This window comes from Gekko japonicus, unplaced genomic scaffold (assembly GCF_001447785.1).
Source record: "Gekko japonicus isolate JY-2015 unplaced genomic scaffold, Gekko_japonicus_V1.1 scaffold31, whole genome shotgun sequence".
In the NCBI taxonomy this organism is placed as follows: Eukaryota; Metazoa; Chordata; class Lepidosauria; order Squamata; family Gekkonidae; genus Gekko; species Gekko japonicus.
The window spans coordinates 2,043,158-2,070,110 of NW_015161404.1; the positions used below are offsets into that span (position 1 = coordinate 2,043,158).

Here is a 26,953-nt window from a genome sequence, read left to right on the forward strand (position 1 = left end):
GAGCAAAATTACAATGCAGGTTGCTACATTCCTTGCATCCAATAATCTATCTTTAATAAGAGCAGCAGATTGAACTATCAAGAGGAAAAGGACATAGAATAAAAAAGTCATCTGAAAGGAATGGTTTCCTGCATGTCCAATTCAGCATAAGTAGCACAGACATTAAAAAAAGATACTTTTTAAGCTTCAGTATCTAACATCTGCAGTCCCACTAAAGAGCAGAAACCATCTGCGTAGTGGTCCCACATGTTTATGAGGCACACAATCCACCAAGTACTACAGAAACACAATCTCCACTCATTTAAAATGTGGTTTGACCCTTGTTTTGCATCTATGTGTGGTTTGGTTTGAATCTTGCACAAGCTTTACAGCAATGAACGGAGGTTGTGTAGAGTCAGCATTTGGCCAGACTGTCCCTGAAATCAGTAGTCTTAAAAGAGAGGAGTTGTTAAGAAAATAATTAAAACTGATTTTTTAAAAGGAAGCTTGCACTGTCTGTGATGGAGTCGTTATGTGCATTTATTAAGTACACATTTCCACATGCTATCAGAGCTCTTATTTATCCTGCAATCATTAGAATAGCTCATCCTCTGAGAAAGAAGACAGTCTATGTTCTCAAGCATCAAGCATTATAATAAAATTTCCAATCCCCTGAACACTCTGAAATGTATCAAAATAGCATCTTCCAGTTCTCTCCAATGAAAGCTGCCTTTGTATAGTGACTCTAATGCAGCTGCTGTCAAATGAATATGCCTCCAGTGTAAATCAACAAGGATTTTTTGATATTTCAGAGCGCATTTAATTTAAAAAACCCATTTATACAAAATCACCATGACTAACAGTTAACATTAAAATATTTTGTAAAAACTATGAAAAAATTAAATTACTTTTAATTATAAAGAGGACAAAAACATTAACATTTAAGCTTCGCAAAAACCCTTCTTGACTCTTGAAACTAAGAAAACTTTTAATATTATGCGGCCAGTGTAAAATGATTGTATTTACCAATTAATTTTTTTCCAAAAGAGACCTGGCAAAATACATACACCCATTCCATTTCACAACTCCAGTAAAAGTAGCGTTCAAGCACAGATAAAATTTGACAACAGTCAACCTTCAGACTTCCTTTTGCATCCCTCCCCTCCCCCATGATAAGCCCAACATCAACAGGGCTAATATAATCTGAAAAAGTAGCTTTAATATTTGTTAGACTGCAGTATATGTATTTCCAGTAGCACTGCACTGTCTTATAGTTTGAGTAGCTGTAACAATGTGTTCATTGTGAAGAGGATTCAGGAGGCTCTGCTGTACTCCACTCTCGAGTACCGGCTGTAGGCAGCCCACCTGAAAGGCCTGGTTTATTTCAGTCTTCTCTCTCTTTGCTTGTGGCTCTCCAGATTCATCCAGCTCTTCATCTATTTCGCTTTCAACTTCACTGCCTTCATCTGCACAAATAATACACCATGAATCTTGTGCGCTGGAAAAGCCATATTCTCATGCCATATAAGTAGCAATTTTAACAATGCTATAATTAACATTTATTAGGGAATCAGCAGTCCCTTTTGTGACAAAATCCAACACTAAAAAGACTAACTTGTGGATCTACCTAAGCTCCATCTTTCTCCTTGACTCCTTTTTGAACTTAATTTCCTCTCAATATCTGATTAGTCAAATAATTTGCGATTTTGAAAAAATGCCCCTGAAGGTTAATTTGCTTCTGTGATCTTGAATACTGCAGTGTACCATGCTGTTTTCCTTAGTGGGAGTGTATGTGAGCGAAAGGACAGTTCTGCTCATACAAAAAAAAAAAATAGGAGGGAGGAAGCAATTTCCATTCCCAAGGGTCTCTCGGCTGTCTCTTTGAAAAGCATAGGGGGCTTTTCAGTGGGAAAGGAAAGGCAGGAAAGACAGCCCTGTTGTGAGAAATTTTTGGCTGCTGGAGCAGGGGCTGGGGCACTAGGCCAGGGGAATGTGGAACTTAATTAGATTACCCAACAGTATGTGGTGTGGGGGGTAGCAAAGGAAAGAGAAAGAGAGAAGACATGCCTTCTCTCTCTCTCTCCTTTCCCAGCTTCCCCCCCCCCCATGGCAGCAGGGAAGCTGAGGAAGGAAAGGGAAGCTGCCCTTGCCACTTCACTCTGCCCTGTCAATTTCACTCCTCCTCCAATCAGCTGTTAGGTTTAACAGCTGATGGGCAGGGAGTGAAACTGACCAGAAGCAGCAGGGCACTTCTCTTTCCTTCCCCAGCCTCCCCGCTGCTGTGGGAGAGGGGTGGAGGGTCTGGCATCCTCCTGGGGTGAGGCAGAGCTTGTTTATGGTGGGGCTCTGCCACCAAATGCCCTCCCGTGCCTATGGGCCTGGAAAAATCTTTTCCATAAGCACAACTCCACTTGTGGTACTGTCTATTCAAGCCCATAATTATGTTATAAGCATCACAACACTGATTCCAGATTCATTGTGTATGTTTGCATGCAAGTCTAACTCCATAAGGTTTATGAGGGTATTCAACCTTGATCATTCCATCACAGTGTAAAACTCATCCCTCACTTTCATAACCTACAACCAGGCTTTGAACTGATATAGTGGTTCAGCACTATGTCAAGCTTGTCTCAATTTAATTTACATAGCCAATAAATTCAGACGGCCCTTGTGACACGCTACAAATACACTCAAATGCACTACAATTTACGTAATACTAACCTTTGTCCATATTTCCAGGGGACACAGCATTTAAATCACCAAACTGCAGAAGAGAAAATCATGAATGTATACTTCTTTGATATTTTATCCTAATTTGACAACAAAGGCTGCTGTTTTAGTAACAATACCCACAGAAGTAATATGTAGCAAGCTTTATAGCATAAAGGTGTACAACCAATTAGTTATGACACCTTTGAGTATCATAAGTGACCCCTGTGGAGAAATCCCATGCTATAAGATGAACCTAATGCTAAGAACACATTTTTTATTTCTTCATATTTATAGCCTGCCCTTCCCGCAAGCAGGCTCAGGGCAGGTAATAACATATCATCCGTACAATAAAAACAATATTTTGTTAATACAATAAATAATTAAATATTTAGACATTGTCATATACATTCAAATGGTGGTCACAACCCTACAGTAGAAAAATTAACAGTCGGCTCATGGTAAGATTTAAATAATGACCAGCAGTTGTTAAATGGGTGACAAGAACTTCACATAATCCTAACATTTACCACATATTTTAAAATGAAAGTTGACTATGTTGAAGTACCTAGGAATCTATACAGGGTAAAACAGAGAAGGAAAGAAAGGGGAAATGGAGGAAGACAGACTGAATATTTAATAGAAAGCATCAGGCTGCAAAAGCAGCAGCATGAGTTTTATAATGCTTTGTGGATAAACTTAAGGAGCACTTGTTGACTGTTTTGCATTTTTCTTCATAAGACACTGTTCATTTTTTCCCAAGTAATAAAAATATTGTGTAGTATGCACGACAGCTAGAGATTTCCTATCCTTTGGTGTAGTAACCAAGAACATGACATAAGTCAATTTATAAGGACTTCCTTTCAAAATCAAAAAGAGAACTTCTCATTTTCTTAAACTAAAGCAGTTTTTTGATGCAAAATATAAAACCCATGAGAATAAATCAGCTAAAAAGGAGATATCACTATAATGGGAAGCTCCTCTTCGGGAAGAAAACAGTAGCTTTCCTTTGTCTAGGAAGAAGCAATGAAAGAATTCATATGGACTGCCAGAGTGACAACAAAAATATGTAATTTCCTATATGTTTTATTGAAGATGACAGGCTTGAAAGGAATAGCTATTTCAGAACCATACTAATATAGTAGGTAGCATTTATTGTATATGGCTAAAGGCCATAACAATCAACCACACAGAGCATAAAACATAAATAAGATCATTAATATAACTGGACTAGAAGGCGCTTATCAGATTAAAACTTTTCATTCTTCAGATACAACTTTAGACCATTTTTTTGCTGCCAAGGCAAATGATGACACTCTGTGTGACACAAACAAGTCACTATTTGACAGAAGAAAAATCAGCTCCTCTGAAATTAATATGGTGAATTATAAGAGCAAAATACGTTTCAGTGCTCAAAAGTAGGCCAATTCTAAAAAAATATATTAGAAAGCTAACTTTAGCACAATAGTTTTATTTGATTATGTACCTGCCCTCCTTCCAAACTCTGCTATAGTTAACATGCATTCCCCCTAAATGCTACATTGTTAGGTTACACTGTGTTAACTATACACATTTTTGAGAAAGTTATCTCCAGTTCATTTTTATATTAACTAGTAAAGTAATCTACTTGTGGACTTACCTCTCCCATGACTGCAATAGGTGTCTCTCCTGTGGCTTGAGCAACACGATGTTCTACCAAGTAAAACATGTATTCATCATATAACAGACGGATCAGATGAAAAGAACCAAAGCTAGCAGCACTGCGCAAAGTTAAATCTCGAATAACCATTGAGCTGTTCAAAAATGAAAATATGAATGGGAAAACATCATCATTCAATAAACAGTTCAGAAGCCTCTGAAGCATACAAAAATAATTCTCAAACAATTTAGGGGAACACGCTTATTTATATTACATTAGGAAAGTTCTAGGGCTGTGGTGGCTCAAGTGGTTAAGATGCTGAACTGCAGACCGGAAGGTCTGTAGCTCGGCAGTTCAAGACCCTAGTGCCACGTGACGGAGTGAGCTCCCGTCTCTGGCCCCAGCTCCTGCCAACCTAGCAGTTTGAAAGCAAGAACTTGCAAATAGATAAATAGGTACCACGTCGGTGGGAAGGTAACAGGGTTCCGTGCACCTCAACATCTAGTCATGCCAGCCACATTACCACGAAAATGTCTTTGGACAGCGCTGGCTCTTTGGCTTGAAAACAGAGATGAGCCCTAGAGTCGGATTCGACAGGCTTTCGAACAAGGGAAACCTTTACCTTTACTAAGAAAGTTCTACTAAAATGTAAATGTCTCCTCTTTTTCAATCGCTATCATTTATTCTAGAGATATGGGGAAATGGTATAGCAGGTAAGTGGCAGTGGCTGTACGTACTGAGTGGTAAGGAAAATGTATCCTCAGAAGTACAGTAGATTACATCTTTGCATGTAATAGAACATCGATTCACTTGATGAAATAATCCAAATCCTGAGTATCTCTCCTTAAACAGTTTTCGTGTGACTCTTTCCTGAACGTTCCACATGCCTCCCCAGCCTTTGGCTGCCTGAACTGTCGCTTCCATGGTGTGCCAATACAGTGCCTGCGTTGCTCCAGTCCCGCCCACAACAGAAGGGGCGGCCAGCGTCGCCGCCTCAGTGTAGTGCGCGACAACGAGCAGAAAGGATGCTCCGCCCGCCTGACGCTGAGAAGGCTGAAGCTTCCCCCCCTTCTGGCCCTCCCCCCAATGCGGACGAACCACAAAGGGCCCAGGAGGGACTGGGGATGCATTTAAAGCCCTCCTCGCTCCTTCTCTTGCCTGCCCGCTGAAGCGGGCGAGCAGGAGAAGACTCCCAGAGCCCCCTGCCCGCCAAGACAGGTGAGCCAGGAAGGGACTGGGGAGCCATTTAAAGCTCTCCCCACTGCTTCTCCTGCCCGCCCGCCAAAGCGGGCGAGTGGGAGAAGACTCCAAGAGCCCTCCCGTCCCCTTCTGGCCCACCCGCCCAGGCAGGCAAGCCAGGATGGGACCGGGGACACATTTAAAGCCCTCCCCACTGCTTCTCCTGCCTGTCCGCTGAAGCGGGCAAGCAGGAGAAGACTCCCAGAGCCCCCCTGCCCCCTCCTGGCCCACCCGCCAAGGCAGGTGAGCCAGGACGGGACCGGGGATGCATTTAAAGCCCTCCCCACTGCTTCTCCTGCCCACCCGCCAATGCGGGTGAGCAGGAGAAGCCTCCAAGAGGCCCCCCTACACCCTTCTGGCCCACCCACCAATGCAGGTGAGTCAGGAAGGGGGTGAGGGGCCCACCGGCGACTGCTGCAGGACCCCGAACTCACCCACGCCCCCTTCCTAGCACCTGTTGCACTCACCCATGCCCCCTTCCTAGGGCCTTTCTCCTAGTTCAATATAAAGTTCATGGGCCATAGCTGGCTACAGCTGAAGGCCATATGATACCTTTTACGGACCATAAGGATCAGAATTATCTCTATGTAATTTGGGTTCTCATCTTCAGAAGGATATTAGTAATATCTTTCTTCTGGTCAATGACCATCATCCTATAGACACAAACGGACATATACAAGTTAAGTTCCCAAGACTTCATCCCCAACAATTTTATCCTTTTGTTACTCTTGCGTCTCTCCCCTATCTATGCCAAACTTTAAGTGGGAGGCACCTTCAGACATGGGTTTGGTGGGGGGGGGGGCTTAGGTTATAAATTACCATGTATATAGACAACACTGTTATTAATTACTTAGAGTGAATATAACCTATTTAGAACACTTTCAGACACTAACCTGTAGAAGGACCACTTTAAAAGAAACTGCCGTGCTGCTTTAGGAAAACTAGGTCTTCCTTCATATGGTTTCAGTGCTTGCATCATTACATTATCAAGCCAGGCAGCCCACTGCTCCAGAGTGCTCTGCTGCTGAAGAGTCATCTTGAAATCTGTTTCCAACCTCTGTACCATGTTGTCGTCACACTGGCACACCCAGGAAGCCTGCTCCTGTCACAGTACAAAAAGAAGTCAAAAGAAAGAGAAGCACCATACACCTCATGTCAATCATAGGTCTAAAAGTGTACAGAGATTGAATAAATGGAACTTAGCAGTGTGGGTGGCCACAGTAACCAATATGATATATGATCATGAGATTTTTCCAAAATCCTTATGTGAATGGTGCACAGGAACCAGGGAGGAACAGAATTCCTGGTCATATGAATGTGTTTGAATGCTGTTTCTCATCACATATTTGTGGGTTATCTAACTATTTAAAATGGGCCACTATTCTACAAGTTGGCTTGGATAACATTTGCCTACAAAAGCAACAGGTGCATTCATTCTGATACTGATAGATGCTTCAGTGCTTTCCACATTTTTGCCCAGATGTTTTTACAAGGTATGAGACTAGAACATTAAAAGATTCTAAAATGTGGACATATTTTCTTGTAATGAGAATGAGATACAAGCTGTCATATTTGTGTTATGTATACTTTGTATGCATAAACAAAACCATTTTGTGGCATTTTTTCTAGATGAAGCTATGACAGTTAACTCAAAGACTCAAACAGGAAAGAACAATGCCAGGGGTTAAGGGATCCCTCTCCCCTAGACTGAGAACCATCACAAGGAAAGGGAAAGTGGAACTGCCCCGCCACTTTAGGAGGCTGCCACTTGAATTACAGCTGACCAATGGATCTTTGGGGGAGGTCTGGAGGGGGCTACAGCCCAAACATGGCAAAAACAGGTTGCTTACCTGTAACTGGTGATCTTCGAGTGGTCATCTGTGCTTTCACACCCATGGGATCTAGTGCGCACGCGCTGGATCGATCGGCATTGTAGCAAGCTCTTAACGGATTTTCACGCCCAGAGGGGTGGGTGCGGACATCCCGCCAGTTCTTTCAAACCGCCGCAAATCAACCCCTATGAAAAGTGCAGACGCTGACAGCAGCAGGGAAGGAGGGCGGTTGGTGTAAATGCACAGATGACCACTCGAAGATCACCAGTTACAGGTAAGCAACCTGTTTATCTTCGACGTGGTCTCGGTGCTTCACACCCATGGGAGATTAGCGAGCAGAGGCCTACCTAGAATAGGGTGCTGGCAGGTCCTCACTGCGTAGCCGAAGATAGAATGCGACGTCCCATGTCTGTATTAGAGTTCTTACAGATGTCTAGGGCGTAGTGCCTTATGAAGGTATTAGGCATGGCCCAAGTAGCAGCTTTCAATATGTCCGTTAGGGGAACTCCCTGGAGAAAGGCAGTGGAAGCCGCAACAGCTCGAGTTGAATGGGCCCTGATCGGGCCAGGCAATGGCTGTTTGGCAATCAAGTAGCAGAGGCGGATGAGCCCCACAATTCACCTCGAGAGGCGCTGAGCCGTGATGCAAGTCCCCAGTCTTGCTGGTGCATACGAGACGAACAGTTGGGAGTCAGGTCTTGCTGGGCAGGTTCTGTTCAGGTAGAACAGGAGCGCACGCTTCACATCCAAGGTGTGTAACAGTCTGTCCTCTGAGGATGTAGGAGCCGGGAAGAAATCCGGGAGGAAGACCTCTGCCTGTAGGTGGAACTCTGACACTACCTTTGGCAGGAAATGTCAGGTATGATTCAGACACCGTTTGGCAAAAAGGACAAGTAAGGCGTGTCATGTCTGAAAGCCAGTATTTCTCCAACTCGCCTTGCAGAGGTGACAGCAACCAGAAAGGCCGTCTTCCATGACAGGAATTTCAGGTCGCAAGTTGCGAGTGGCTCAAAGGGTTTCCTTGTGAGCTGACGAAGAACTAGAGGAAGGTCCCAGGGAACAACAGGAGTTTTGATGGGAGGGTAAAATGCAACAGTCCCTTTAAAAATGTTTTGAAAGCGGATGCGAAAACAGTGTGCATCCGTCAACTTGAACATGGTAAGCTGAAAGAGCGGCCAAATAAACTCTTAACGAGGAGTGAGAAAGTCCCGAGTCAGCGAGGGACAGGAGGAATTGGAAAACTTTCTCGAGACCCACTGAGGTGGCTCGAGGGGCATTGTTACCCAAGGAGGAACAGAACCTTTGCCACATATAATGGTAGGACTTTCACGTAGTAGGCTTTCTTGCGTTTAGTAAAACATTAGCTACGCGGGTGGAAAAGCTGTTGACGCTTTTCTCCAGGCAGTCAACTTCATTCGTGATACGTCGTGGTACAGGAGAGGGGAGTCGAACAGGAAGAGGAGGTCCTGTGTCGGAGGGAATTGGTGGTAGACCCCTGCTGACAGATTGAGAATGGTGGAGAACCATGGCCACCACGGGGTTATTAGGATGCAGTCTGCTCCGTCGCTGATGATTTGTGGACCACTCTCAGAAGCAGGGGTAGTGGAGGGAAGAGGTAGAGAAGTTCCCGGGACCACGGATAGAGACCGTCCCCTAGAGACTGTGGGTCCCTGCCACCTCGGCTGCAGAACAGAGGGCATTTTTTGTTGGCTCTGGTGGCAAAGACATCGACTTGGGGAACTCCCCACCTGCGGAAGAGTGGGAGGAGGTAGGTTGGGTTCATTTCCCACTCGTGGAGACTGAGGCCTGCTTGACTTAGGTGGTCTGCCTGCACATTCATGTGTCCTGGGATGTGTGTGGCTACCAGGAAAATGTTGTGGGTGATGCAAAGGTTCCACAATTGGATGGCAAGGTTGCAGAGGCGTAGGGAGACAGTGCCCCCTTGCTTGTTGACAAAACTGAATGCAGTAGTGTTGTCCGTGAGGACTGTAACACATTTCCCCTTGATCAGAGGTAGGAAGCTGGTGACAGCAAACTGTATTGCAAGCAGTTCCAGGAAGTTTATGTGCTGCTTCCGTTTCTGTGTGTCCCATTTATCTCCAACACAAAGGCCCATCATGTGGGCACCCCAGCCCGACAGGGAGGCATCCGTGGTCAGGGTGATTTGGGGTGATGGAGGATGGAAGGGTGCTCCCTGGAAGAGATTGGAAGGGACAGTCCACCAAAGTAAAGACTCTTGTATATTGGGAGGGGGGGTTAGGACGGTGGTATGTGCGTTTCCCGTTGGGTCGAAGTTGCGGATAAACCATAGTTGCAGGTGTCACATTTTTAGTTTGGCAAAGACCAGGACCAACGTAGTTGGAGCCGTAAGGCCAAGCAGCCTCTGCATTTCGAAGGCCGTGACTGAAGGTTGGGTACGGACGGCAGTGGCTAGGTGGATGATGTCTGCCGCTCTGTTTTTTGGCAGGTAAGCCATGCATGTCTTGGAATCCAGTAGAGCACCAATGTATTGTACTCTCTGGACCGGTTGAAGTTGAGACTTTTCCCGATTGACTTGCAGGCCCATGTTCTCCAGGAGTGCCAGTGTCTCGTTGATGTTTGAGACCAGGGTGTCCCTGGAGGATGCTACCAGGAGCCAATCATCGATGTACGGGTAGATGGAGATACCCTTGAGGCGGAGGAAGGCCGCAATGACAATCATAGTCTTTGTGAAGACTCTTGGGGCGCTTGAGAGGCCGAATGGCAGGGCTGCATATTGGTAATGCTGTTGACCAATTGCGAAGCGTAGGTATTGGTGGTGGGAGGGGTGGATGGTGAGGTGGAAGTACGCGTCTTGGAGGTCGAGGGTAGCCATCCAGACGTTTCTCTGCAGGAGTGGCATAATCTGCTGCAATGACACCATGTGGAAGCGGTGGTAGTTAACATAGCAGTTCAACGCCCTTAGATCTAATATAGGTTGAACACCTCCATCTCGCTTTGGAACCATAAAATAGCGGGAATAGAAGCCCTTCCCGTGTAGACATGGTGGTACCGACTCGATGGCTCCTTTGTGCAGAAGGACAGACACCTCCTCTAGGAGAGGTGGGGAAGGGTGTGTGGAGACGACGACAGGTGCAATGGGGTTCTGGTGGAATTGGATACGGTAGCCTCGGGTCACGATGGAGAGCACCCATTCGTCTGTGGTGATATGACGGCAGGTGTGAAGGAAGGGAGAAAGACGGGTTTGAGCTTACTCGGTGGGAGGGAAGTAAAAAACCCTGCTTGGAAGACTTCGCCTGCTTGGTGCAAGACAACTGCTGTCCGGATCCAAACCTGGGTTTTTGAAAAGTTGGTTTTTGGCCTCTCAAAGACGTACGTGGTCTCCATTGTCTGTCAGGAGACTGACGATTCGGGGTGCGTCTTTGCCAGGGCCTAGACCAGGTGCAAGGGCGATATTGCTGCCTCGTGGAAGATGACACTCCTAGAGCGCGAGAGGCCTTTATGCTCTTATCCATATCTTGGAGTATGGTATCGGTAGTGCTGTTGAAGAGACCAAGGCCATTGAAGGAAAGGTCTTCGACATAAGACCTAGTATCTTGAGAGAGATTGGTATTACGGAGCCAGAAATGCCGTCTTAGAGCTATTGCTGAGGCCATTATTCTCGAAGAAGTGTCTAGGGCATGTTTGGAAGTGTTGATCTGCTGCTTCGCTAGTACCATGCCCTCCTTCTGGATAATTCTGGCTGCCTGGAGCTTGTCTTCGGGGAGGTGTGTCAGGAGTTCAGAGAACCTTTCCCAAAGAGTGTACTGATACCTGCTCATGCATGAGCAGGTATCAGTACACTCTTTGGGAAAGGTTCTCTGAACTCCTGACACACCTCCCCGAAGACAAGCTCCAGGCAGCTAAATAATTTGTAGTTTTAACTCCCAATGCTCCCGTGGAATAGAAGCGTCTCCCAAACGCATCCAATTTTCTGCTTTCCCTGTCAGAAGGTGCAGAGTGTGTTCGTTTTGATTTGGACGAGGATGTAACAACCATCAAGGTTGGCTGAGGGTGGGAAAATAAAAATTTAGCTCCGGTCTTCTGGACTCTGTACATGTGGTCCAGGCGTCTTGTTGACACTGGGGCCGATTAAGGCTTCTCCCATGGTGTTTTTGCAGCTTGTAGAAGGACCGCAGTCATGGGCAGTGCAATGGTAGTAGAGGTATCTAGTTGCACGATATCGAAAATGGCATCTGTAACCTGAGGTTGGTCTTGAACGACTGAGAGGCCTAGAGAATGGGCCATTCTTTTCACGAGGTCTGCATAGGACGTGAGATTGTCAGATGGAGATATAGGGAGATCATCTGCGACAGCTTGGTTAGGAGATTTATGGTCAGGAGAGGTGTCAACCTCAGAGGCCTCAGTATCAGAATCCTCTTCTGCGGAATTAGAGGAGTCCTGATCTGGCACTTGAATATGAGTGACTTCCGTTTGAGTAGTTGAAATCTTTGGTGGTACAACTTGGGGGTTGGGACAACAAAGTTCCGGATTATGGTGGGAAGGATCGTCTGCCGGAGGACGAGACAGAGATGCTGAAGGTCTGGATTTGTAGGGTGACCTTGATCTGTGGACAGAATGGGTCGAGTACCGATCCCAGTCTGAATAGCCCGCTGCAGTCAACCACAGCATGGATAGTGGATAACCCGCGTAGAGATACTTCAGCTGGCGTTGATCCCAAGACAGAGGTGGTGGTGGGGGAGTAAAGACTCAGGGGGATCAACTTCTGGAAAGGGCATGTCTCGGAGACAAAGGAGCATCTTGTCTGTGAGAGCGGTCCCTATAATCTCGGTCACTGATATTGGCAGGTTCAAGAAGCAGATGTGGAGGGTGACGCTGCGTGCTGCTAGAAGCGTGTCGATTCCGACGTGAATCGATGCCGGGAGCCTCTGACACCGTCGATGTCGATGATGGGGAAGGAGAGGGAGAAGCCTCTGCATCCACAGGATGAGTAAGGAGCTGTACCGTCTCGATATCAGAGTAAGGACGGTTCTCTAATTGTTGTATAGGGGAATCCAGTAGGTGAATGGTCGGTATCGGTGGAGGGGCATGGACCTCCAATGTCGATACTGCCGTTGGAGCGGGAAGCACTTTTGGGGCATCACCCAGTGCAGGCATCGCTACCTTCCCCTTCTTTGGCACCTTTAGGGACTTAGAGGAGCACTTTTTTGCAGACTTGTGCTCCTTACTTGCCTTGGGCTTCTTCTTCACCCGAGTGGAAGCGGAGGATTGCACCTTCGATGCCAGTGGTTTCGATGTTGGTTGGCTGATGTCAGAGGCAGGCCTCAATGCTGGAGCCGTCGCCGTCGATGGTCTCTCGGACTCCATCGCTGAGGGAGGATGTAAAGCCGACTCAAGGAGCGCCAATTTAAGGCGCGCAGCTCAGTTTTTTCGTGTCTAGTTAGAAAACTTGGCACAGTGCCAGCAAGACTCAGGTCGATGAGATTCCCCCAAACAAAAAATACAAAGGGTGTGGCGGTCAGGTGGAGCAACTGAGGAAAAAACCCAAAGAGCCGTGAGGCGAAGAAGCCAAAAAAGCGAACCGATCAGACGGACGAAGAAAGGGTCTTTCCACCGCGGTGGTAAGAAAGGAACTGGCGGGATGCCCGCGCCCACCCCTCTGGGCATGCGTGGTGGGGTTCCTGTGCATGCCTGAGGTCTGGGCACGAAAATCCGTTAAGAGCTTGCTACAATGCCGATCAATCCAGCACGTGTGCACTAGATCCCATGGGTGTGAAGCACAGAGACCACGTTGAAGATCAAAGTAGTTACCAGCTCAGAGAATGATGGACATGGAGAGACAGACAGATCTCGGTAGATGTCCTAAGTTTAGAGCCCCAGATTCTGTCAAATATCACTTGCAACCCATGTCCTATTTATCACAGTTTGATACTCACAAGTTTAGGAAAACCTTCACATTAGCCAGATGTGAGGCTTTCCCCTCCGCGATGCTTGAGGGCATATTCAAAAGGATCCCTACTGAATATAGACTTTGTCGATGCGGCTCAGGAGAGATAGAAACTATTGAGCACATGATGCTCAGGTGTAACCAGTTTAACAAGATCCATGACAAGTACATTACTCCTCTTATAACGGATATGGTGGGACAATCAGGTGCTGAGCAGTGTAACCAATTGTTAATTGATGGGAACCGGACAATTACCGAAACTGTGGCAAAATTTTGGGTAGCATGCTACTGCATCTGAAATACACAATCAAATATATAATAATAGTTGCCTAATAGTCTCTGTTTTATGTTCTTCCTTTACTTTATTACGCTCAACTGTATTTTTATAGAGTTTTATTTTACTGTCCAAAATTCAGTTATATGAATGTTATATTTAAGCATGTGTGTTCTATGGCTTGTTGCCGTAATAAATGCCTGATTGACTGACTAGTTACCAGCTGCTCATGAGGACCACTATCTGGGAGATATGCATGAGTTACAATGCTGCCTTTAAAAGGGCTGGTGAGCAGTTCTGTGACTGTGCACTTCAGGCTGTACAGGAAGGGAGCCAGTGAGAGAAGGAGGAATCATGGTGTACTCAGACCCCCTCTCTTCTCTTTCTAAGGCCAATTAGGGCAGTGTCCTCCTAGAGCAAAGGCAATAGGGAAGTAAGGGTCTGAGCCTCCCTCCCAGAACACATATATGTTGTAATATTCCAGCATACCTGGACATTGGCAAAATCAACACGGTTGAGGTCATTGAGCATCTGGTTGATTTGAGAAGTATTCTGCAGCACAGCACGAGCCGCCTGAGCCAGGTGATTAAGAGATGTGTATCTTCGCAGAGTCTGAGCAAAGGCACTTACAGCGGCAACCTAGGAAGACAGAGAAGTTAAAATGCATGTGAAAGCAGAAGTTAAAATCTGTTTTCACAGATAGGCCAGCAAATTTCCCCAAAAGACTTGCCATTGCTGTGAAATGTATTTTTCACTCTTTTTATTGACATTCTCTTAAAAAGAAAAATGATGACACATGTACAATGCAGCCACATGTGTAGTAAGCTTGGCTTTGAGCCATTCAATCTTTCATGAGATAAGGTAAGTCAAAGCAAGAACTCAGCATTTGAAATTAGCAAAATCCAACAAACTTGAATCCTGAAAGAATTTACACAATCTCTTGGACAAATACAACACCAATGTATCATGTAAAGCAGGGGTCCTCAATCTGCGACCCACAGGCCACATGAAGCCCCCAACCTGCTTGTTTGCTGCTATCACCCTATAGGCATTTTCCTTCAGACCCATCCTGTTCTTGCTGCCTCAAGAGGCACCATCTACTGCTGTTCTTCCTGTCCTTTTCTTGCAAAAAATACAGTAGCAACATTGTTTCCTCTGGTCTCCATGGTTCCTTCTGCCAGACCCCTCTTGGTCTTATCCTTCATACTAGCATTTTGGCCATTCTACGTGCTTTGCTAGTCAGCAAAGTCAAGTACCTGTACCACTCAGCTTTTTCACTCCCCCTCTCCATGCATTACCATGTTGAATGCTATATATCAGGGGTGTATCAGGCTCCTATATAGCCTGTGAGCAAATGGCTTTCTGCTGCTTCCTGTTTCCTTCATTGCAGCTGCTTTTGCCCAGTCTCTATTTCCTGCTTTGGAGAGGAGAGAAAGAAGAGAAGAAGGAGAGACCTCCCTTCCCTCGATTGGCTGAGGGCTCCTCCCCCTCCAGGGAGGGAGGAGGAGGGTAAGAGCCAGAGAGAGAGACCATGACCGCGACTTGGTGAGTGGATCCTTGGGAAGGAGTATTCTCTTAGCAGGGAAGCTTATGGGATTCTCCTTCCCATATCTTCCTCCAGCCAAGTTCCCCTCCACCTGGCTGCTATTTTGCTTCTCATGAATGAGGCTTTGCTGGCATGCAGTGATGTGTATGTGCACCCTGCATACAATTTGAAGCCAATTTAATGGCATACCCTTTGCTACAGGTGAGAGGCTGCCCTTTCATTCGCTCTTTCTCTCTACCTGCCCTTTTTGGGAGGACCACCAATTTCTAAAGTATTAGCATGTATATATTTAAATCTCAAGGCAGTGTGTTTATTAAGAAATAATTCTCATAGTATTCAATGTACTTAGGTCATATTCATAATCCATTTAAAAAAATTCTTCCTAGACTATGCATATGGTCCAATACTCCTGAGAACTGTTGTGGTTAGGGAGGCAGGGGTCTCTTCTCTTCTTTGCCATGGTCGAAATGAAAATCCCCAGCTAATAGCAAGCTAGAGTGGGGTGGATTTGAATTGGAAAGGGAAGGGTTAGGCCCCTAAAACTATACTTCTCATATTTTTATTTAATTAAGGATTAGTCAAGGATTATATTGAAACTCTGCAACTGCTGCTCTGCTAAAAATTCTGTAAGAAGATATCTGCAAAAGAAAGTGCTGTTTCAAAGAAACTAAAAATTGCAGATGAGCACCGTGTCTTTAATAATAAATGGACTACTACTTCTCTGTTTTAAACAAGAATAAAGCAGTTTGCCTGATATGTCTTGAAACTGACTCAGTATTAAAGGAGTACAAAGTTAAAAAGCACTCTGAATCCTGTCACAAGAGCTACTCAATATATCAAGAAGAGGTGTGAGTTAACAATTAAATCTCTTAAAAATCAATGTTTTTGCAGCAAAATCGTTTTAGAGAGCACATTGAGCAGAACCTGTGTACTGTGAGGGCCTGCTATCATGTTGCTAAATGTATTGCTAAGAATGGTAGACCAAAATGGAGGAAATGTGCCCTGGTAAGGTATCTTGTGTTAGTTGTGTCAGTTTATCTGCATCTTAAATCACCAGGCATGTTGAGGTACTAGTAGAAAGAGCTGCATAGGTCTCTGATAGTCAAGGCAAAAAGTTTTGATTTTTTCCCCTTTAGCATTAGATGAGAGAAATTACATTATAGAAATTATGCAAGTAGTAATTTTTATCAGGGGGATAGATTCCAACTTCAGAATTATAGAAGAGCTGTGTGCACTACAGAGTTTGAAAAACACTACAACTGCAGAAAACATATTCTTGAAGGTGTGTAAATTAGTAGAAAATCTTGGTCTGAGTTGGGATAAATTGAAAAGTACCACAACCAATGTTCCCTCTAAGCTGTGGAGTCTTGTGAGCAAAAATTCTACTTTATGAGCTACTGGCATGAAAGTTGTGAGCAAGTGATTTGGGTACTGCATAAATTAGTTTGCTCTAAAGCCATCCTTACTGAGCTAAGACAAAAATATGTGAGCCAGAGGCTAAAAAACTGTGAGCTAGCTCACACTAACTCAGCTTAGAGGGAACACTGACCACAACTGATGGTGCAAGAAATATGGCGGGAAGTAAAACTGGTGTAGTTGCAAGAGTCAATGATGAGATACTGAAATTATATGGTACACTTCCTGTGAAATTTCACTGCATCATCCATCAGCAAGATTTGTGTAGTAAGATTCTTCAGTGGGAAAGCATGGTGCATATGGATGTATCCAGCATTAATTACATCGGGCATCATGGCCTTACTCATCGTCAGTTTCAAAAATTTATCTCAGAGATAGATGCAGAATACGGAAATGTATTATACCATGCAGAAGTCAGGTGGCTTAGCAGAGGCAAAGTTCTCAAACATTTTTTCATTCTTCAACATGAAGTTTATGTCTTTCTCAAGGAGAAAGGAAAAGGTCAAGAAGTACTTTCTGACCCTGAATGGATTTTTGATTTGGCTTCCTTAACTGATATCACAGAGCATCCGAACACACTGAATCTAAGGTTGCAGGGGAAAGGAAAGCTTGTGTGTGACATGTATTCTGAATTGAAAGCTTTTGAAGCAAAATTAAACGTTTTTGTGAAGCAAGAGTTAGTGAAGGTAACTTTTCAAACTTCTCAAGCTGCAATGTACAAAAATTTGAGAAGGAATTTACAATTCAATGTTAAAAGACGCATCAAAGCACTGAACCCATTGCAGGTGGAATTCCAGAACAGATCCACTGAAAGCATGGAAAGGAAATAAGAAAGTTTCAGAATCCATTTGAAGTAGCACCAGAAGATGCAAGTAACTTTTTTAGATGGAACTAATTGATTTGCAAGCCAGTGATCATCTCAGAGACATTTACAAAGTAAATAGTCTGTTAGATTTCTTTTCCACTCTTTTCCACTCTACATGATATATTTACCAACCTAAAGAAATTTGCTGCAGGCATGTTCACAGTCTTTGGCACCACATACATCTGTGAACAAACTTTTTCCAAAATGAAAATTGTGAAATCCAAGTGTAGGTCAAGACTTACAGATGAACATTTACATGACATTTTAAGGTGTCTGTCACAAACCCTGACTTGGACATTAATGCCTTGGTTAACAGAAAGCAGACACAAAAATCACACTGACTAAGTAAGCATGTGTACCTAGATAAAAGGATTCCACATTAAAATATTGTTCCAAAATATATTGTGTTCAATATATTGATGTAAAGTGTCCCTTGAACTGGGATTTTGGACATCTGTAGAGGAATCTGAGGTTTGTGGGAATATTAAAGACATCATAGACTGCCAGAAAACATTTAATACAAATCTGTATTACATAAAAATGAAGACTACATTCTATATTTTTTTTAAAAAGAGGGTGCTTTTGACATTGGCTCTCTGTAATTGTGACAGAGGAATTAACAATAATGTTTTACTAGTGTTTCATAATGCCCTTTTTGTTCCCAATAACATAGAAGGTAAGAATAACTCTTCAGTTTACCTTGGTTTGAATCATTCTCTGTGGAATATTGTTCATGGCATTGGAAAGCCAACCTTCAAGGCTTTTTGCAAAATTGCGAATGGCTTGGGTCAAGGCACCTATGCGTGAAAGAATATAAAACAAATGAAAAAAATCAAGGCATGCATGTATTGAAAGATTCTTGTCCTTGAATATTACAACTACATAGTAGACAGAGGCAGTTTCTGCTAGTAGAAATATAATTATCACAACTGAACAAATGCTGATGCATAGTTCTAATCACTTTAGGACCAATGAAGAGAAATAAAGAATTTCAAGTAGAACACTATCCCTATAAAGTCTCAGTCTAATAAATTACATAGTCTTAAACTTAGCTTTCACTGAAGAGGTAAACCTGTGTTTCGGATAAACCACTATAGACTTCAGGTAGTTTCTTTTGTTTGAGAAGCATTCAATGACATGATCTCCACCTGCAGGCTTAGACACAAATTCACCCCCACAGTGACAACTAGGTCCTGGATAAAAGTAGTTTATTATGCTGTAATTTCACAGCAGGTAAAGGAGTAATCATAGTACATAGTAAGTGTACTATTACATGAAGGCATAGAACTTGGTCCTGCTGTGGAGTTGCAATGTAATACGTGATCAACTATTATCTATGATGGAATATTTTGATACTTACTGGTATAAACACAGTACCAGCTTTTGGATATCATGTATTTATACTGACATGATATGTGATTTAATCTGATGCAGTATTTCTATTAAGTATTTTGATACTGACCAGTACTATGCACCATAATTTGAGATTCCACAGTGATTATTACAGCTAATGTTCCCTCCTTTCTCTGTGCAGTTCTTAGCTTTGGGGGTCTCTCTTTGCCTTTATCTTTGTTCTAGCACTTCAATATTAGCCTGCACAGCTAAGAATCAATGTTTTTCATGCTTGAAATACTTCATCCATATTTTCAAATACATGAAGTATTCAGTTTTTAAAGCTGGCATGAATAACCAGCCAGTCATGCCAGGACTCTTTCAATATCTATGGAACACAAGCAAGAGAGCTACTTCAGAGGCATTAAATGGTTTACACATACCCAATAAGACTTCTAACCATTTTTCTATGAAGAGTAGACCACATGTTCCAAAACACAAATATAAACCTACAGTATATCAGAAACTGCTTAAGGAAACACCCCTGAGGGTTCAAAATGATTTCCTGTTAGTTTAGAAGTGGCTGCTTTTAAAAAAAATCAAGTCAGCATCCCTGTTGGGGACATGAAGCATGTCATACGATTCTTTGAAATAAGGTTCATGAAGAAGAGAAGCCACTAAAGTAGTTCTCCTGATGTGCTTAAATTTGCCTAAAATGTAAAGTTCCAGTTCAAATATTTCTTTCTCCTAATGATGTTAGAAGATCCTTAAATGTGTACACCTGAACACACGAACACTCGCATTTCTGAACTATACCCAGTCACTAGCGTGCAGTCTTGAGTTCCCAAAATATAACCATATACTTAACTGATTGGAAGGGGAGTAAACATCTATCACCATGGGGTGTCATTATGTCTCACTAATTATACATTCAACAAAGGCATTTGAGCTTTAATGAGTTTTCTATAACATTGTCCCAATGAAAGTGATGGATGCTAGCCTATCTTAGCTGAGTAAGTTCTTAACACAAGATAAGTAATTGAACAAAGACATACTTTCATTGGGATAATGACTAATGGACTCCAGCTTCATAGTCAGGAAATTTTTGGTGGGGGGGCCAAGACGGGACATGGCATTTAGCACACCAGTAAGTTAATTAGATACATTAATTAAATTACCACACTGTCTAATCAAATTAACAGACCTAATTGAATTAGCACTGTGGAAAGCCCACCCCTCCCTCCCCTCCTACTCAGCTGCAGCTCCTTACCTCCTTGGGCAGTCCTTCCCCAACGCATGGCCATGCAGGAGGGGAGGGAGAGGGGTGGCTGTGTGGAATGGCCTGCTCCAGTGCCTCACTGTGCCTGTGCAGGTGCAGTGAGGCATAGGACGAGCCATTTCAATACACAAAGCCATGTGGTCCAGCACTGGGAGGCCTGAGGGCTTCCTCCCCCTCTGCCACCTCCTCCTGTGGGCTGGTGAGTGAGGGGGAGAAGCATGGTGAAGGAGAAGCCCAGTATCCTCTGGTGAAGAGTGGTCAAGCAGGTGGTGGCGGTTCACAGTAGTATTATATTGCTACCAATCTCACCACAAGAGAGAGATTGGTAGCGAGATAATACTATTGGGAGCCGCTGCTGCCTGCCTGCCCGCTGCTGCCTGCCCAAAACTGAGGGACCCATACAGAGGGGTGTGGCATCCTCCTGGGGGTGAGCTGAGGGACCCTGTGGAGCAACAATCAATGAGAAGGCGGGAAAAACTGGCTACACATACACCCTGGGTACACACTTGAGCTTCTTCAGATTACAGCCTACATGAGGGATTCTCTGCATATAATATGTTTAGCATGCTATGATAAATAAAACACTAACTAAACATTAATCATTAGTAACTGGTTTGAAAACTATGGTTTCTAAATGAAGCCTGAATACCTATCCCCAACACACTTGCTCTTTGAACCTCTTTGTTAAAACCATAAACATACAGCCCCCCAAATTTTTGCAAATATGTAACTATGCATTAACACTTATTCTATTTATTTCCTTCATTCTAATATTACGGTTACAAACTACTTGCTTTGGAGGTTGTGCCTATGGTCAAATTAAATCACAATGGAACAAATGGCAATAATAGCAGAATCTTATGGTAGGACCAGTTAAAGTCACAAATATGGACATCACACTAATCATGCTGTTTGGATTTTTATTTTTATTTAAAAAAAAAAAAACAGTCCTATATGACTGCCTGCATTTCTAAAAAATTCAATAGAAAAATTGTTTTTAGGTTACAGTTTATACCCTAGGAGGACAAGAAATTACATTCAAGTAATGCTGCATAGTTGTCTCAGCAAGGACAATATTACCTAACATTGAACAAAAAGCTCTAATCTGTTTTCACATTATCATACAGGAGATGGTGGGGGAGGGGAGAATAAGAAACCATACTTCTATCAGGAATTTAGCACTTGCAAAGAAATGTTTCCCCCCCGACAACCAAATGATTAAAATATCAAATTAGCACAAAATTATTTTGCAGGTTTCTAAAGATGTTTACATTTTAAATCAATCAAAATAAATTATGTGACTATATTGTTTCAAGCCAATGAGTGCATCTAGATTTGTACCAATGTTTCAATCTAATTCAAGTATGTAAAAAGATTTCATTTTACTGGCATTTGTATTAACCATCTGCCTTGAGTCTCAGTGAGAAATGTAGCCTATAAAGTAAGCAAGTAAATAAACCAATAAATAACTAACCTGTTCTTTTCTGTCTCCTTAAAGCAGAAGGCTCTAGTTTATTTACTCATCCTTTCCCTCATCCCTACATAACTATAATTATCTTCTTTGTTTCATCCTCGTTTCCATTCTTGCTTGTTTGGTTTTCCCAATATCTCATTTTGTTCACATTTCTCCTCTGTAACACTGTGTTGACTGACTTCTGTTACCTTAGACTAAATTTTTAATTATTTGATTTCAAATCACTTTGGCCCATCTTATCTTTTTTTCCTCTTCAGTTGCCCCTTTGTTGTCTCTTCTATTACTATTTTCTACTAGTACTTTCACTCTTAGTTAAATTTAGGATTACTACTACTATTTCATACTTCCGCCTTTCCCCCACTTGCTGCCCTCTTTCTCTGAAATTCACTATTATTTAAATACAGCTCGGAAACACACTTTTCTCCCTAGTTTTGTCCCTTTTCTTTCCTTCTTCCTATTCCTTGTGCTCTCTTCCACTGGAGAAAGGCTTCATCACTAGAAGAATGGAAACTCAGATCAAAACCAGTATGTTTTGTGATTTCAAAAGCTCTACAACTGGAAGTTGTAGGAAGTCAAAAGGTAACCAGAATAACAGACAAGTTTGGCCTTGGAGAACAAAATGAAGCAGGGCAGGAGAACACACTGGTCATAGCAAACACCCTTTTCCAACAACCGAAGAGGCGACTCTACACATGGACATCACCAGATGGGCAACACCAAAATCAGATTGACTATATAATTTGCAGACAAAGATGGAGAAGCTTTATCCAGTCAGTAAAAACAAGACCTGGAGCTGACTGTGGCTCAGATCATGAGCTACTCATTGAAAAATTCGGACTTAAACTGAAGAAAATTGGGAAAACCACTAGGCCATTCAGGTTTGACCTAGATCACATCCCTGATGAATATACAGTAGAGGTGAAGAATAGATTCAAGGGACTAAATTTGATAGATAGAGTGCCTGAAGAACTATGGACAGAGGTTCGTGACATTGTACAGGAGGCAGCAATCACCACCATCCCAAAGAAAAAGAAATGCAAAAAAGCAAAGTGGCTGTCTGATGAGGCTTTACAAATAGCAGAGAAAAGAAGGAAAGCGAAAGGCAAAGGCAAAAAGGAAAGATTTACCCAACTGAATGCAGATTTCCAAAGAACAGCAAGGAGAGATAAGAAGGCCTTCCTGAATGAACAATGCAAAGTAATAGAGGAAAACAATAGAATGGGAAGGACTAGAGATCTCTTTAAGAAAATGAGAGAAATCAAGGGAACGTTCCATGCAAAGCTGACCATGATAAAGGACAAAAACGGTAGGAACCTAACAGAAGCAGAAGAGATTAGGAAAAGATGGCAAGAATACACAGAAGAACTATACAAGACCTCGATGTCCTTTACAACCACGATGGTATAATCACTGACCTCGAGCCAGACATCCTGGAATGTGACGTTAAATAGGCCTTAGAAAGCATTACTAACAAAAAAGCTAGTGGAGGTGATGGTATCCCAGCTGAAGCCTTTGACTGTGTGGATCACAACAAACTATGGCAGGGCCTTAAAGAGATGGGAGTACCAGACCACCTCACATGTCTCTTGAGAAACCTGTATAAGGGCCAAGAAGCGACAGTTAGAACCGGATATGGAACAACTGATTGGTTCAGCATAGGAAAAGGAGTACGACAAGGATGTATATTGTCGCCTTGCTTATTTAATATATATGCAGAGTACATCATGCGAAATGCTGGCCTGGATGAATCACAAGCGGGAATTAAGATTGCTGGGGAAAAGATCAACAACCTCAGATATGCAGACGATACCACTCTAATGGCAGAAAGTGAAGAGGACCTAAAGAGCCTCTTGCTCAGGGTAAAAGAGGAGAGCGCAAAAGTGGGCTTGAAGCTCAACATCAAAAAAACTAAGATCATGGCATCCGGCCCCATCACTCCTTGGCAAATAGAAGGGGAAGTCGTGGAAGTAGTGACAGACTTCACGTTCCTGGGATCCCAGATCACCGCAGACTGTGACTGCAGCCATGAAATTAAAAGACGCCTGCTCCTTGGGAGGAAAGTGATGGCGAACCTAAACAGCATGATAAAAAGTAGAGACATCACCCTGCCAACAAAAATACGCATGGTCCAAGCAATGGTATTCCCAGTAGTCATGTATGGCTGTGAGAGTTGGACTATAAGGAAGGCCGAGCGCCGAAGAATAGATTCTTTTGAACTATGGTGCTGGAGGAGACTCTTGAGAGTCCCTTGGACTGCAAGAAGATCAAATCAGTCAATCCTAAAAGAAATCAACCCTGACTGTTCCCTGGAAGGCCAGATAATGAAACTGAAGCTCAAATACTTTGGCCACCAAATGAGAAGGGAGCACTCACTGGAGAAGACCCTGATGCTTGGAAAGACTGAAGGTCAAAGAAGACAGGGATGACAAAGGATGAGATGCTTAGACAGTGTCAGAGATGCAACAAACATGAAATGGAGCAAACTTCAGAGGATGGCGGAAGACAGGAAGGCCTGGCATGATCTGATCCATGGAGTCGCGAAGAGTCGGACTCGACTGTGCGACTGAACAACAAAACAACTGCATTTCTCAAAATATTTTTGATGCTCAGATGATTGCTATACTTGAAACTAGGGTAGAATCAGAATGGAAAGCTTCTGTGGAGAGCAGAGGAGTAAAAGTGACATGACAAAGCAAGAAATTTACTTGAGCTGCCTTTGATTTAATAGAGCACACAGGGGTTGCTAGTAGCAAATAGCTTTGCAGCAGCAGTTCCACTAGCAGCACACAATCTGACATCTAAGTGGAATAGCGTACTTTCCTATAGCACAGGGAAAATTTGTCAGCATCACTGCCCTTGTATCCAGAATTTTTGTATTTTAAACATGACAATTTGTTATATGTTCTTCAACCATGCCACTTGTGTGACTTATGAACATGGCACATATGTGTATCTAAACCACTCAAAAGAGCCCATCATCACAACTGCCACACACTGCATGTTCTTAAGCAAGCAGGAAAAGCAATTTTAACAAACTCAGCAGATAATATAAATTCTTGATGGGCCAACTTTAAAAAAAACAGCTTTCAATGGCTTAAAATTGTTTAACTATATTTCCCAGAATGACATTTAAATATTTCTAATGGAATAAAATTATGTGTAAAACATTTTAGACAGCTGGCACACTGTAGCTCAAGTGAAGAGTTTAGAAGTGGAAAGGCTCACTGCAAATTCCTGCTAAGTCTCCAAGTTCACATGAAAATCTTAAACATGCTGTCTTTCAGCCTACTACCTATTCCACAAGGTTGTTGTGAGGATAAAATTAAGTAAACTCATGTAAGCTACCTTGAGCTTCTTGGTAGAGTGGAGTACAAATCAAAGTACAATCCACATCAAATTGATATTAATGGCTCTAGATGGAATCCATCAAATACACTCACACATACACATAGGGGTATCTACATGCAGTCCTCCCAGAACTAAAATGGGAAAAGGCAGGAGACCATGTCTCTGGGTCCTTCCACATGCCACTTCTCTAAATTCTTCAGGGAAGAAGAGTTCAGTTAGGAAGATACCACAGGATCCTACTTTATGCCTAGGGGCATAAAGATATATTAGATTGTTCCCAGGTCCATCCTAGCTTTTACATAAGAACATAAGAGAAGGCAATGTTGGATCAGGCCAATGGCCCATCCAGTCCAAAAATACCAGGTGCCATCTTGAGGTCTACCAGTGGGGCCAGGACACTAGAAGCCCTCCCACGGTTGCTCTCCCCAAGCACAATGAATACAGAGCATCACTTGCCCCAGACCAAGAATTCCTATCTATACCTTGTAGCAAATAGCCATTGAGGGACCTTTGCTCCATATGTTTATCCAATTTCCTCTTGAAGCTCTCCATGCTTGTAGCTGCTGCCACCACCTCCTGTGGCAGTGAATTCCATGTGTTCATCACTCTTTGGATGAAGAAGTACTTCCTTTTATGCATTCTAACTTGATTACTCAGCAATTTCATTGAGTGCCCACGAGTTCTTGTATTGTGAGAAAGGGAGAAAAGTACTTTCTCCACCTGCTCTATCCCATGTATTATCTTGTAAACCCCTATCATGTCATCTCTCAGTCATAGTTTCTCATAGCTAAAGACCCCTAAGCACTTTAACCTTTCTTCATAGGAAAAGTGTTCCAACTCTTTTATCATTCTAGTTGCCCTTTTCTACACGTTTTCCAATGCTATAATATTCTCTCTGAGGTGTGGTGACCAGAACTGCACACAGTATTCCAAATGAGGTCGTACCATCGGTTTAGATAATGGCTGATTTGTTTTCATTTCCTTTCCTAATAATCCCCAACATAATGTCGGCCTTTTTAAAATTGCAGTCGCACAATATCTCGACAATTTCAGTGAGTTATCTATTACGATTCCAAGATCTTTCTCTTGGTCAGTCTCCGCCATTTTGGATCCCATCAACATGTATTTAGAGTTAGAATTTTTGGCTCCAATATGCATCACTTTGCACTTGGCCACAATGAACCCCATTTGCCATGTTGACGCCCACTTGCCCATCCACGGCAGATCCCCTTGGAGTGCATCACAAACCTCCCTGGTACTCACCATCCTGAACAATTTAATGTCATCCACAAATTTAGCCACTTCACTGCTTACACACAACTCCAAATCATTAATGAACAAGTTAAAAGCATCAGACCCAGTACCAAGTCCTGCGATACCCCATTGCTTACCACCCTCCACTGTGAAAATTGCCCATTTATACTCACTCTCTATTTCCTATTAATTAGTCAGTTTTTGATCCACAAGAGGATTTGTCCTTTTATTTCATGAGTATTGAGCTTACTTAGGAGCCTTCGATGAGGAACTTTATCAAAACTTTCTGGAAGTCAAGGTAAACAACATCTATTGGGTCCCCCTTGTCCACATGTTTGTTTACCCCCTTAAAGAACACTAACAGGGTAGTGAGACAAGATCTTCCCTTATAGAACCCATGCTGAGTCTGCCTCAATAGTTTTTGTTCATCAATGTGCCTACTATTTCTCTCCTTAATAATGGTTTCCATCAACTTACCTGGTGTTGACATCAGACTGACTGGCCTGTAATTTCCTAGATCTCCTCTGGAACCCTTTTTAAAGATGGGAGTGACATTAGCTACCTTCCAGTCCTCAGGAATGGAGGCAGATTTTAAGGAAAGATTACATATTTTTGTCAGGAGATCCACAAGGTCACATTTAAGTTCTTTCAGAATTCTTGGATGTATGCCATCCAGACCTGGTGATTTATCAATTTTTAAGTTGTCTATCATCCATAGGACCTCCTCTGTCATCACCTCAATCTGACTCAGGTCTTTCAACACCCCTCCCGAAATCAGCAGTTCTGGAGTGGGCAAGCACTTCTCATCTTCCACAGTGAAGACAGAGGCAAAAAATGCATTC

General features: G+C 43.1%; 1 protein-coding gene across 1 annotated transcript in view; it reads right to left on the bottom strand.

Moving 5' to 3' along the window:
- Window positions 1-1,206: 1,206 nt before the first annotated feature.
- The window catches only part of RFX3 (regulatory factor X3), a 288,648-nt gene continuing 262,901 nt past the window's right edge, over window positions 1,207-26,953 (bottom strand). The window contains exons 12-17 of the mRNA XM_015426016.1: window positions 18,124-18,221; window positions 14,087-14,236; window positions 6,460-6,668; window positions 4,328-4,481; window positions 2,701-2,743; window positions 1,207-1,445 (exon numbers count right to left, since the gene is read on the bottom strand). Of these exons, the coding sequence (XP_015281502.1) occupies window positions 1,207-1,445; window positions 2,701-2,743; window positions 4,328-4,481; window positions 6,460-6,668; window positions 14,087-14,236; window positions 18,124-18,221 (893 nt within the window). The remainder of the gene's footprint in view (window positions 1,446-2,700; window positions 2,744-4,327; window positions 4,482-6,459; window positions 6,669-14,086; window positions 14,237-18,123; window positions 18,222-26,953) is intronic.